The sequence below is a fragment of the Nycticebus coucang genome, chromosome 12 (assembly GCF_027406575.1).
Source record: "Nycticebus coucang isolate mNycCou1 chromosome 12, mNycCou1.pri, whole genome shotgun sequence".
In the NCBI taxonomy this organism is placed as follows: domain Eukaryota; kingdom Metazoa; phylum Chordata; class Mammalia; order Primates; family Lorisidae; genus Nycticebus; species Nycticebus coucang.
Genome location: NC_069791.1, coordinates 40,413,034 through 40,425,674, shown reverse-complemented (window position 1 = coordinate 40,425,674; position 12,641 = coordinate 40,413,034). Strand labels below are relative to the sequence as shown.

The 12,641-nt window shown below is 38.7% G+C and overlaps 1 protein-coding gene across 25 annotated transcripts in view; it reads left to right on the top strand.

Annotated features, from left to right (window-relative positions):
- PLEKHA5 (pleckstrin homology domain containing A5) overlaps positions 1 to 12,641 on the top strand; it is a 254,799-nt gene that overhangs the window by 58,159 nt on the left and 183,999 nt on the right. Inside the window, exon 4 of one of the 25 annotated variants that reach the window (XM_053558127.1) lies at positions 7,979 to 8,050. The exons of 23 other annotated variants lie outside the window; for them this stretch is intronic. In XM_053558127.1, coding sequence (XP_053414102.1) covers positions 7,979 to 8,042 — 64 coding nt within the window. In that variant the 3' untranslated portion in view covers positions 8,043 to 8,050. Of the gene's footprint in view, positions 1 to 2,998; positions 3,048 to 7,978; positions 8,051 to 12,641 lie in introns of those variants that run through there. One more of the 25 variants, XM_053558128.1, reaches the window with a different exon arrangement.

Genomic DNA, 12,641 nt, shown 5'->3' with positions numbered 1-12,641 from the left:
ATAGTATTTAGATCGATGGCTTATGATAACAGTGGTAATAGGTGCTACTATCCTGTGCCCTCACATATTAAATATTAAGTTCTTCTAAGTGTTTGTAATGGGGGTTTTTTACCATTCAATTCTCGTAGACTGAAGCTACCGTTGCTATAGCAATGATTTTCCACCTACATAAAATTTGTGTTTGAAATAATTTTTTCTTAAACATAGTTTTTAAAACTGTAAAATGAATAAGCATGGGCATTGTAACCCAGAAATAATTCTTCATATGGAAGAAAAGTGATTTATTTTTAATAATTTCATGAGTAGAGATATGAAATGCAACTTCAAGTCTTAATTGTATTTTAAGAAATACCTCATTTATCACAAGAGTTGAAAAATTAAAACAACGTAAAATGCCCAGAAGGGGCATGATACTGTTCTGGCAACAAGGAACTTTTAATAGCCACGGGCTCTTAAATCAGTTTATTGTTTTGTTGTTTGTTCCTGCGAAAGTACTTTTAAAATAATTATCAGAAAGTCACAGTGAAGGTACTAAGTTAGTATATTTGGGATATGTGTACCTTTTCCCGAGTTCCTAATATATTGAGGACTTAAAAATCAAATTTTCATGGATATTATGTTATTAGTCTTGTTTAGATGTGAGTTTTATTTATTTATTTTTGAGACAGAGTCTCAAGCTGTCCCCCTTGGTAGAGTTCTGTGGCATCAGAGCTCACAGCAACCTCCAACTCCTGGGCTTAAGTGATTCTCTTGCCTCAGCCTCCCCGGTAGCTGAGATTACCAGCACCCACCGCAATGCCCAGCTATTTTTTTTGGTTGTAGTTCTCGTTGTTTGGCGGGCCCTGGCTGGATTCGAACTTGCCAACTCCGTTGTATGTGGCTGGCACCTTAGCTGCTTGAGCCACAGGCACCAAGCCTATGAGTTTTATTTTTAACAAATAAATTTAAATCTGATTACATTTGTTATTTTTTTTTTTTTTACTTCATGATGATCAGATTATTTCATTTTGTCCTATAAGTGTTTCATGGTCCCAATAAAAATGTTGCAACCTCTTAGACTGAATGGGATTTATACACAGAAGTCTTAAGGGCCATTCTGCCCAAGTGTTTTTATTTGGAGCTGATACTTTGAGGGCCAGAATGTTACCTGGCTTATTCCACTTACGGTGGCAGAGCCTATGTCGATGTGGGCCTTTTTATTGCCTCAATGATGCAGTGTCCTTGTAGCTCTTTCCACACTAGAGTGCCGCTTGGTTGTATTTTTATGTGTATGGTAGGCTTAATGCATTTAAAAGTAAATCTACCCATGCCAACCTCGTTGAATTTGGACAGGAGTAATTTAATAAACAAGTAATTCATAAAACTCAAGGAAACTACAGTCCTTCAGAATTACTTAAATATGTAGCATTTTAAAATATTTGATTCCCAGTAAGAAAATAATGAGTAAGCTAATAGAAAATGTGGATAAAAAGATGGGAACAGTGAAAGTCAGACTAAAGGAAACACAAAAAAACGGCAAAATTTTAAACAAGCCAACTAGAATGAGGTATCTTTTTCACCTATCAGATTGGCAAAGATTTTAGTATGGGAATACCCCATGTTAGTAAAGGCACAGGAAAATAACCACTCTCTTTTACTGCTGATAGGAATGTAAACTGGTAAAAAATAGACAAAAGTAACGAACTAGTTATATAAAGTGTAGAATATATGTAACACTAGATCTGTATGTGCTGTAGTCCAGAAATTTATTAGGAGAAAACAAGTTCTAAAGCAGTTTGTATATTAATAAAGGTATATATTTATGCTTTTCTACTGAAAAATTTTGGTAGTATACAAATGAAAATGCTAGCATGAATTACTTCTGGGCTTTGTTGAGTTTTGATGAGAAATATCCAGGATGGAGCAGAGGAATTTTTCTTTTCAGTGTAAATCTTCTGTATATTGTTGGGAGGGGTTATGGTGTATATATTACACACATGTGTTACTTCTGTTTAAAAAATTTTGAACAATAAGGTGTGTGCAATGTTAAAACCATTTTGTTTGAGCTGAGAAAGTTAAAGCTGAGAAAGTCTTGCCCTTATTTTCAAATGATTTTACAAAACTTGTAAAAGTAGAAAATTAGCCCAGCATGGTGATGCCCACCTTGTGCGCACCTACAGTCTCAGCTGCTTGGGAGGCTGAAGCAGGAAGATTACTTGAGCACAGAAATTTGAGCTTGCTGTGAGCTAGGCTGAGGCCGTGGCACTCTAACTTGGGTGACAGAACGAGACTGCATCTCAGAATAAACCTTGTTTATGATTTCTTTATAATTTAGTTTTTCTTAAGAAACATGCAGTACCAATATTCAATTAAAGTATATTGAGATTCAGCCAGTAAAGTTCCAAAATCAATAGGATTCTAACCTCTCTTGTACTCTATACCCCAAGGGTAAAGGTAATCAAATTATTTAATTCTATAATTCCATTTCTGGGTCTAGCTGTTAAGGACATTCAATTGAAAAATCTTTTTAATAAGCTGGGTATGGTACCTCATACATATAATCCCAGCAGTTTGGGAGGCCAACAGGAGAGGATTGGTTCAGGCCAGGAGTTTGTGACCAACCTGGGCAACACTGTGAGACCCCATCTCTACAAAAAATTTAAAATTTAGCCAGGCATGGTAGCCTGTGCTTGTAGTTTTAGCTATTGGGTAGTCTGAGATAGGAGGATCACTTGAGCCCTGGAGTTCAAGGTTGTAGGGAGCCGTGATTATACCACTGCACTCCAGCCTGGGCAAAATAGTAAGACCCCATTTCTTAAAAAAAAAAAAAAACCCTTTACAATAGAAAATGAATAAAATATAAATGGCTAGCAATTGACTTTTGAGATAAGATAGCGTATTATTGAACTTTTGGGGGAATGGTGTCTCAGGCTCTTGTCTTACTAAGAGAGAAGATTAGCAAATGTTGCAAAATATGAAGTCTTGTACCTAACTGAGGTTCTCCTTGGTATAAACTTAGGTGTCAGCAGAACTGAAGAGGCAGTCACCTTCTCATTTTGAGACATAAGGTGTGTTTGTTAACTTTATGTATACAATTGATAATAATTGAATTTACTTGTCACGTACAACATGATGTTTTAAAATATGTGTATGTTGTGGAATGGCTACGTCAAACTAATTAACATATATTACCTCACATATTTACCTTTTTTTATAGTGAGAACACTTAAAATCTTTGCTCAGCAGTTTTCAGGAATACAAGGCATTATTAACTATTTATATAGCTTTAAAAAATGTTGAACCTAGGTGTGATGAAGTTACTTATAAAAAGATGCACTAAAAAAAAAATAAAAAGATACGCTAATTAATGTGTTGAGTGAACGAAAATGCAATATGGAATGGTCCCAGTGGTTACAAAATAATGCTGTTTGAGTGTATGTGAGCAGCAGCCTATTTCTTATCCTCACTTAAAAAACCTGTAAGGCATAAGACACTGTATTAGATACATGAGGAAAGTAAGGGTAGGAGAAGCTAAACAGTTGTCCTGAAGGTGACCTTTGTTTTGGAACAGTGAGTCAATACCCACTCCAACACATCAGCACACTCACAGTGCCATGCTGTCCCTCAGGAAGGAGTTTGAGTTCCTCTGGTAATAGTGCTTCATGATCCACAATCACGATTTGAAAGCACACCAAGAGCAGACTTGCAGCCTGATGCATCTCCGGCATGCCCAAGTGGCAGTTCCCATGTCAACGTAAAGGAAGACACTGAGGCATGAAATAAAATTTTAATGTGTTCTCTTGAGCCAAGATGAGGACAGCTGCCGGAAAAACACTTCCAAATTACCATAGGAAGGTCTCTTTTACAAGCAGTTTTTAAAAGGTGAGGCCAAAATAAGAAGTGGGCAGACTTTTGTCGGGAATAACATCGATTAGTGATTGGCTATACCGTGTTGAACCATAGCATTGAACATGCAGCATTCTAGGTTCCTAGCTACTTGTGGCATCATTCAGCCCAGAAACAGATGATTACTTAGTTCAGTATGTGAGCCCCAGTTTTGAAAGTGAACATACCATCTCTTATTAGTTAAAGGCAGTAGCATGTTCCAGGATTACTGATCCCTACTAGGACGATCATTTATTAAAAAGAAAGGAAATCAGGAGCCGAAGACATAGGTGCAGCCGTGGGGCTACATGAAGTGGGGCATGTAGTAAGATTCCTAACCATGTTTTCCAAGTGTGTATTCTTAATTTTCATCACTGAAGTTACAAAATCATTTATGATGAAATAAATTAGGATATTATGATACTCAAGAGTAGAATGATAGTAGTCAGTAGCTTTTGGAGCCTGCTCCCGTCTGTTTAGTGAAGGTCCTGGGTTTTTCTGTTTGATAGATGGTAGCTGGGCAGAAAGTGGCATCTCTCACTGAGACTTGACTTAGGTCTTCATCCCTTTCTGTGTGTCATTAGTCTGCTTCACTGGGCCTTCGTTTCCTCATCTCTTACAAAGGAGTTATGGGCAAAAATGTAATGTCTGTGAATTGCTTTCTTTAAAACTAAAAAAAAAAAAACCAAAGCAAATAGCTTTCAGAATGAGAAAATATATTTGCATATTAGGAATCGGACAAAAACTTGATAACTAGGATCTACAGAGAACTCAAATTAATCAACAAAAAAAAGAGCCAACACTCCCTTATGTCCCTAGGCAAGAGAGATGTCTAAAGAAGTCAAATGGCTAACAAACATGAAAAAATGCTCATTGTCCCTAATCATCAGAGAAATGGAAATCAGAACCACCCTGAGATACCACCTAACTCAGTGAGAATGTCCCACATCACAAAATCTCAAAGCTGCACATGCTGGTGTGGATGTAGAGAGAAGGGAACACTTCTACATTGCTGGGACTGCAAACTAATACAACCTTTTTAGAAGGAAGCAGGGAGAATCCTCCAAGAACTCAAATTATACCTCTCCTTTGATCCTGTAATCTCATTACTGGGCATCTACCCAGAAGAAAAAATCTTTTTATCATACGGAAATTTTCACTAGACTGTTTATCGCAGCTCAATTTACAATTGCCAAATTGTGGAAACAAGCCCACCAACCCAGGAAAGGATTAACGAGCTGTAGTATATGTATGCCATGGAATACTATTCAGCCATTAAAAGAGATGGAGACTTTACATCTTTTGTATTAACCTGGATGGAGGTGGAACACATTCTTCTTAGTAAAGCCTCACAAGAATGGAGAAACAAGAATCCAATGTACTCAATTCTAATATGAAGAAAGTAGATGGGCTAATACATGGTGGGGGGTAGGGTAATGAGGGAGTGGGGAGAGGAGAGAAAAGGGGATTAGGAGGGTCATGGTGTACGGCAGGACACAATTATAAGAGGGAATTTACCTAACAAATGCAATCAGTGTAACCTAATTCTTTGTGCCCTCAATGAATCCCAAACAAAAATAAATAAATAAAAATAAGTTAAAAAAGAAAAAAAAGAAAGGTAGAATTATAGTGAGTGGTGTTGTGCTTTAATATATGTTACTCTAATTTGTCGAAATTGAGAAATTAATGTATATCTTAGTTGGTTTATTCTGTTTGGAAGTAGAAACCAAACAATTAAGATGTAGGAGGAGCAACCAGAGGGTTCCCTGGTGTGGTGGTGAGCACTCTTGTCCCTGAAGGAGAAATCTTATGTTTGTGTTATATTTTAATTGCTGACTCACAATGTCTCTTTGAGTTATTTTTATGACTCATATTAGATTTTTAAGCAAGGCATTTAATTCCTTTGTGCTAAGAAATTAACTTTTCAGATGCAGTTTTATAAAATATGAAATTGACTGTTTTATGTAACTTGCTGAATGCTATTTTATTCTGTTTTTGATCCCATATACATGGTCATTATAAGTTTTGAGATATATAGAAATCAAGAAATGTAAAATCTGCACAGAGGGAAACAAATGAAGCCCTCCCCGCTGCACCAGTAAGCCCAGCAAGTTGACACTTAACACGTGTCAATCAGAAAGGTGATCAGAAATGATGCTGCCTGTCCACTGTTCCTTGGAAGTGAAATAACGGACCATAACACAGTCTGTCTCAAAACTTTCATACTGACCCTTGTATTATAGTTAGGGCCTCTGTTTAACAGTGTGTATTATTTATTTTGAACAAGAAGAAACAATTACAATGCACCCTGATCTGAATTTTGTGAATTTATGCATATTGGTAAAGACTGGAAGGGAACCTGAGAAACAGTAGAACGAAAGAATGAATTGTTAGTTAAATATAAATTTTTAGAACCTAGGTTTTCTACTGGCATATAGAGGAAAGGTGGGCTTGTCAGAGCAGTCATAGGGAAGTTAATTTTCAGGGGAGTTCAGAGTTAGCCTCTTATTTGTAAGGATTCCATATAGTGACTTTAATCAGAGTGGGGTAGGGTGAAACGTGATAAATTTCCATGAAAAGTCTTTCAGTTCTGGTCCTCCCCAAGTTATTGTTGTACTTTGTTTATGCCTTAGTGTTATGCCTTGACCAATGACATTTTTTAGAGTGTGAAGTACCAGAGGTAGTAAGCAAATTTCAAACTGTCAGCTTTGAGATTTGTCGTGTGTGTCTGCTAATTTGAGTCCCAAAAGGGATTAACAACTGAATATACACTTTAAGTCGCCTTTGGGATTTCAGTTTTTTAACTTTGAAAGACTAGGTCATCTGAGGGTTATCAAGGACATTTTTATTCTCAAGACTGTTTTGCAAGGCCAGCAGAAAGCTCTTCCATCAGCCCTTGAGGGGAGTCGGTCGTTTTCAAGGCGGAGGCATATGAAACCTGGGGTACTAACCAGGAAAAATAATAAAGTACAGGTAAGTTTGTTTTGTAGACTAATCCACAAAGTGAGTTTTAAACTAGCAACAATCAGGGAACAATTTTGTCAGCACCAAGGATTAAACATATTTAATGTTTAATGTACGTTGTGTTATTACTTCTGATACATAAAGAATTTTACATCTGAAAATATGTTGCAGAAATTCACCAATGTGAGGACCAATTATTTGCCCCCCCAAAAAAATTGACAGTGATTGTTGCAGTTATTTTCAAAGACCGATTATTTGCCCCCCCCAAAAAAATTGACAGTGATTGTTGCAGTTATTTACAAAGATGGTTTAAAAATATGTTGGTTATGTGAGTTTAGAACTTAAATGATTATATAAAAAATACACATTATGGAAATATATCAATTTGAAATATATAGTGTTTTCCCTTAAATTAGATTCCAAAACTGGTTCCTCAAACTGTGCTTTATGTTTACCTATACCTCCTAAAAAACCCATCAGCAGTAACACTCAAGCTGAGACCAACTAAGCTAGACGGCTGGTGTGGAGTCTGAGGGTGATGCCATGCACAGTCAGGGTTCAGAACCACTATTGGAAAATTTTTTGTGTTTTACATGGAATAGGCAGGTAGTTGAAAGAATATGATGAGCCAACTAGTGTAAAAATCTTCTAATAATCTTACAGTAATTATTAAATCAATTTTAATTCTTTAATATTTCTACAAAATAGTGTAATTGAAATAAGGAAGCTGAAGGGTTATCCTTCCTCTAACTCAGTATAATGAAAGGTGTTACTGAGAAGCATTAATGAGGATATTTTGGTTGTTATTTTGATATTTTAAAAAACTCTTTGAAAAGCAGATTAGTTTGTTCATCTTAGGTAATTAAAGTAAGGCAATGCTGATTGGTGTAATTTGACTCCAGTCAGTTGAACTCTATTCATTCATTGTCTCAATCAAAAATAAAATTAAAGATTATGTGTTTAGATCTAGGGGAACTCAAAGATGATTATTGCTGCATAGTCCTTGCTCTCAAGACACTTATAATTGTGTAGGGGAATAAGATATATACCAGTAACAATAACAGTACGTTGACCTTTTTTAAAAGTTATGTACTAATTATTTACTAGTATCTGATTTTGGTTTTTTTGTTGACCTTTTTCATTGTTGCAGTAATAGGAAGAAGGATCTGCTGGAAAAGCCAGTGCTAGAAAGGTTAACTCATCTGCAGAGCTAGTCCTTACAGTGAGTAGTTTAATAAAGTCACAGTATCTAAATGGATATTCTGAATTGGTGCTTAAGAAAATATGTTAAAAGTGTGATATGGAAGTCAAGGGATGGATTAAAAGGGAGAAGGGAAAAGATGGTGAAAGGTAGTGCTGATTCATAGTGATCCCTGTGATGCAGTACCAGGGGTTGGGAGTTGGAGGGTACCTCTGATGGAAATAGGGGTATAGCTTGGCAGTATAGAATGGGTCACAAGATCATCTTCTGGGGGGAGGGAATGTAATGATTAGACAGATCATTTGTGACCAGGCAGGTGGACTGAGATTGAGGGAACAAGCCACTGTTTGAGGGTACTGCAGTAAAAATGGAGTCTGTGTGCTAGCTGCCCTCTGCCAGCTGCATATGTGCATATATTCAACCCTGGAAACCACCCTGCACGCAGAATACTCTTACTTTTCCCATAAGAAAATTTGGGCTGGAGAAATAAGCTCTGTATATCACGAAGCAAAGAAGTGGTAGAGCTAAGATTTGAACCCAGGATGACTAACCTAAAAGTCCAGGTTTAAAAAAAAACCTTGGTTGGCACCTATGGCTCAAGTGGCTAAGGCACCAGCCACATACCCCTGAGCTGGCGGGTTCAAATCCAGCCTGGGCCCGCCAAACAACAATGATGGCTGCAACCAAAAAATAGCTGGGCGTTGTGGCGGGTGCCTGTGGTCCCAGCTACTTGGGAGGCAGAGGCAGGAGAACGCTTGAGCCCAGGAGCTGGAGGTTGCTGTGAGCTGTGATGCCCTAAGTGAAATACCATCTCTTTTGGCCTAACTTCTTTAGTACCTGAAGCCAAATGAGGCTGGAGGAGGCAGGGACTACTGAGTGGTGTGAACACAATTCTGTAAGGTTTTGTGGCTAGTGTGTGTGCTGTTTCTAAGGGTTGGATATGATTTTTGATAGACACATTTTAGATGCCAAAATAAAATATAAAGGTGAATCTCTAACATTTTATTTTGCGAAGTAAGAATTACATGTGGCATATACACAGTCCGAGTAGCCTTCAGAACGTCTGAAGCACAGAGAGAAGAAAGCTGGGAGTTTTGTTAGAAAGAGAAACATCATGTATTATTTTGAAAGAAAGCTCATTGGCACTAGAAAAAAAAAAAAAAAGAAGTGTGCTGACAGGCTCTAGTTGGTAAGAGAAGGTAGTGGATAGCCGGTCTTAGAGTTGTGGCAGGCCAGTGTGGCACCTGGGCTTGTGGACAACTTAATTTTTGGAGCAGGTGCTGTGTGTGCTCTGAGTGCTTTTCTCCTGGCCCTTTGACTTAGTTGGGTATGACAAGAATGACCCAGTTTGTGTAGTCAGCTTTCACAAGGGTGAGTATCCTAAGACAACAAAGGAGGTGAAGTTGTTAGGTCTGTCTGGATGTTCTCTGGTCCCCTGGGTTCCCAGTGTCAAGAATGAGTGCTGGTACTGAGTTGAGCTGATGGCAGAGTGATCACATGTAACATTTTTTCCACATCTCAGAGACACGGAGGGGTCCTTTGCCATGAGTGGAGAAAGAACCCAGAGTCTGAACACTCCCTGTCTTTATATGCTCACTAGTTTGCCCTGCCTTTCCCGCCTTTGGGGTGATTGACAGGTTGGGGTTATGTAACAATACATAGCAGGTTAGGTTGTACAACCGTCTCTTTACTAAGCGTGGGTCCTCCTGGAATTCTTCTTGAAAACTCCACCCATGCTATGCTTATCAGATGGCAGTGGTCACCAGGTCAGTTAAAGGCCACTTAACGAGCTCCTTACTGTATATGTTACTGATATCACTGGGGAATGGTTCCTAGCTCCAATCCTGTTCCCACTGTCTGCCCTTAGCCACTTCTTGCCACCTGCCTACCCTCCACCACACCTCACTGAGTGGGACAGCCACAGAATATATTTGGGGCTGATGAGTACTTTTGTAGGATGTGGAATCTGCGGTGGAAGATGGTAAGATAAGATGGGTTTCTTCTGAGGAGGTCAGATTCCTAAAGGAACTTGGGTTTTACTTGACTGTGTAATGAGGAGCTGTTGAAAGCTTTCTAATGGTACTTACATGACCTGAGGTGAGTTAGAACAGTATTTGTGTGCAAGATGATTTGTGCCTGCTCCACCATGGACACTCAAACAGGGAAAGATAGGAGGAAAATGTTGTCATATAATGAGAAGGAAGATCTCAGTGGGAGTAGGAGCAGGAGAGATGAGCAGCTCACCTGCACTGAGAAGTCACTAGTGTCAGGCGTGTACATCAGACTCAGTGCAGCGGGGACCTAGGGCGTGGGCATCACACATCGGATGGACGTTTAACTAGCTGTGTGATCGTAGCTAGTTAACTTGATCTCTCTGTTCAAGTCTTTGCTTTCTTCTAGGTAAGGTAGAAACAGTAGTACCTATCAGTGAAAATTACCCAAACTTTGTGGCTGAAAACAACAACACTGATCAATTATCTTACATTTTTGTAAGTTACAAGTCTAACCCACATCTCACAGGACTATCAAAGTGCTAGCCAGGCTGTGTTCCTTTCCAGAGTTTCTGGGCAGACTCCATTTCCTTGCCTTTCCTAGAAGGTGCTCCTGTTTTGGTTTGTGGTCTCCTCTCTCCGTCTTTGAAGCCAGTGTGTGTGTCTGTCCAACCCTCCTTCCATAAGCACATCTCCCTCTGGCTCCTTCTGCCTCTCTCCTCCCTCTTCCACTTTTGAGGGCCCCTGTGATTATAATGGAGCACACAGATAATACACAATAATCTCATTTCATCTCTGTATTTTTTTTTTTTTTTTTTTTTTTTTGTAGAGACAGAGTCTCACTCCATGGCCCTCGGTAGAGTGCCGTGGCCTCACACAGCTCACAGCAACCTCCAACTCCTGGGCTTAAGCGATTCTCTTGCCTCAGCCTCCCAAGTAGCTGGGACTACAGGCGCCCGCCACAACGCCCGGCTATTTTTTGGTTGCAGTTCGGCCGGGGCCGGGTTTGAACCCGCCACCCTCGGTATATGGGGCCGGCGCCTTACCGACTGAGCCACAGGCGCCGCCCTCATCTCTGTATTTTAATCTAAACACATGTGCAGAGTCTCTTTTGCCCTATAACATAGACAAAGCTTCTGGGGATTAGAGCACGGACTTTGGGGGGCCTGGGAGAGAGGTTGTAGCCTGCCTTTCACTCAGTGCTCAGCAAAAGCTAATATTTTAGTGATTTCTAATACTTCCTAGTATTGTCATCATCCATATTACTGCTAACAATGGGTATTACTCATCCCTAACATTTTGATTGTAGCTGCTGAAAAGTATTTGTTTTATTCAGGGATCTACTGGGTCTGGATGGCAGGGATGTCAGTCGAAAAATGTAAATAATTACCAATTTAAATTACACTATATTTTTTAGAAGTACTTAAAATTACCCTTGAACAGGAGTTAATACATTCACCTAAAATTTTAAGTTTTTTGTTTGGCCAGATGAGGGCACTTTTTCTTTACTTTTCTAGAGTTTGAGTTGTGAAGCAAATTTGTTTTTCCTTATCCAAGCTGTTACTTACTTTCTTTTATTATTGCCAGTGAAGCAAATAGTTTTGACATTTTAAATGTTTTGATTGTGCTATAGTCTTATAGATTGATATTTTCCATTAATCCTTCTCAAAATGAAAAATGTGTTTCTTGCAAAGAATTTATATATGGAAACTTTAAAGCAAATGACAAAATTTATTTAGAACAAGGTAATTGTAAAGGAAATGAATGTGCATATGATTTGTAATTTTTTGTACGGTTAATAATGGAAGTTGGGATTTGCTTCTAACTTATTCGAGCACTCAGTTTGTCCATGGTAAGTGGCATTGAGTAGCCCCTTGTCTTCCTCCCTATCAAATTTCTGACTCTGGCTTTGCATTGAATTAATGTTGCCTTGCATTATTGTCATCAGGATCGTTCAGAAGTAATAGAAAATAAAATACCAGGAGCATTTTTGTCTTGATGCATAGAAACAAAAAATAAATACAGATACTACTATCCAACAAGTGTAAGTAAAATATCAGAAATAAGCCAGGTTTTATAATTTGTAGTGATGGCTGTCAAAGGCTAGATTGAGTAGGGTAAATTTCTAAAGTTGTACGTACAGAAACAACACAGGCTGTAACTATTTGGGGTCAATGTGAACAATTTTAAGAAAACCAAAGGCAATGAAGTTGGTTTATTTTAAAGGGCTCATAAAACAAAGCTGTTGTAATTTTGTCACAGAAAAGAAAGCTATAACTATTTTGAAAGTTAAGTTTCTGAACAGTGATAAAACAGAACTGTTGCTTATTAAAGTTTAAAAATTACTGGCTCGGTGCCTGTAGCTCAAGTGGCTAAGGCTCCAGCCATATACACCAGAGCTGGTGGGTTCGAATCCAGCCCAGGCCCGCCAAACAACAATGACAACTACAACCAAAACACAGCCGGGCATTGTGGCGGGCGACTGTAGTCCCAGCTACTTGGGAGGCTGAAGCAAGAGAATTGCCTAAGCCCAGGAGTGGGAGGTTGCTGTGAGCTGTGATGCCACAGCACTCTACCAAGTGTGACAACTTGAGACTCTGACTCAATAAATAAATAAAGTT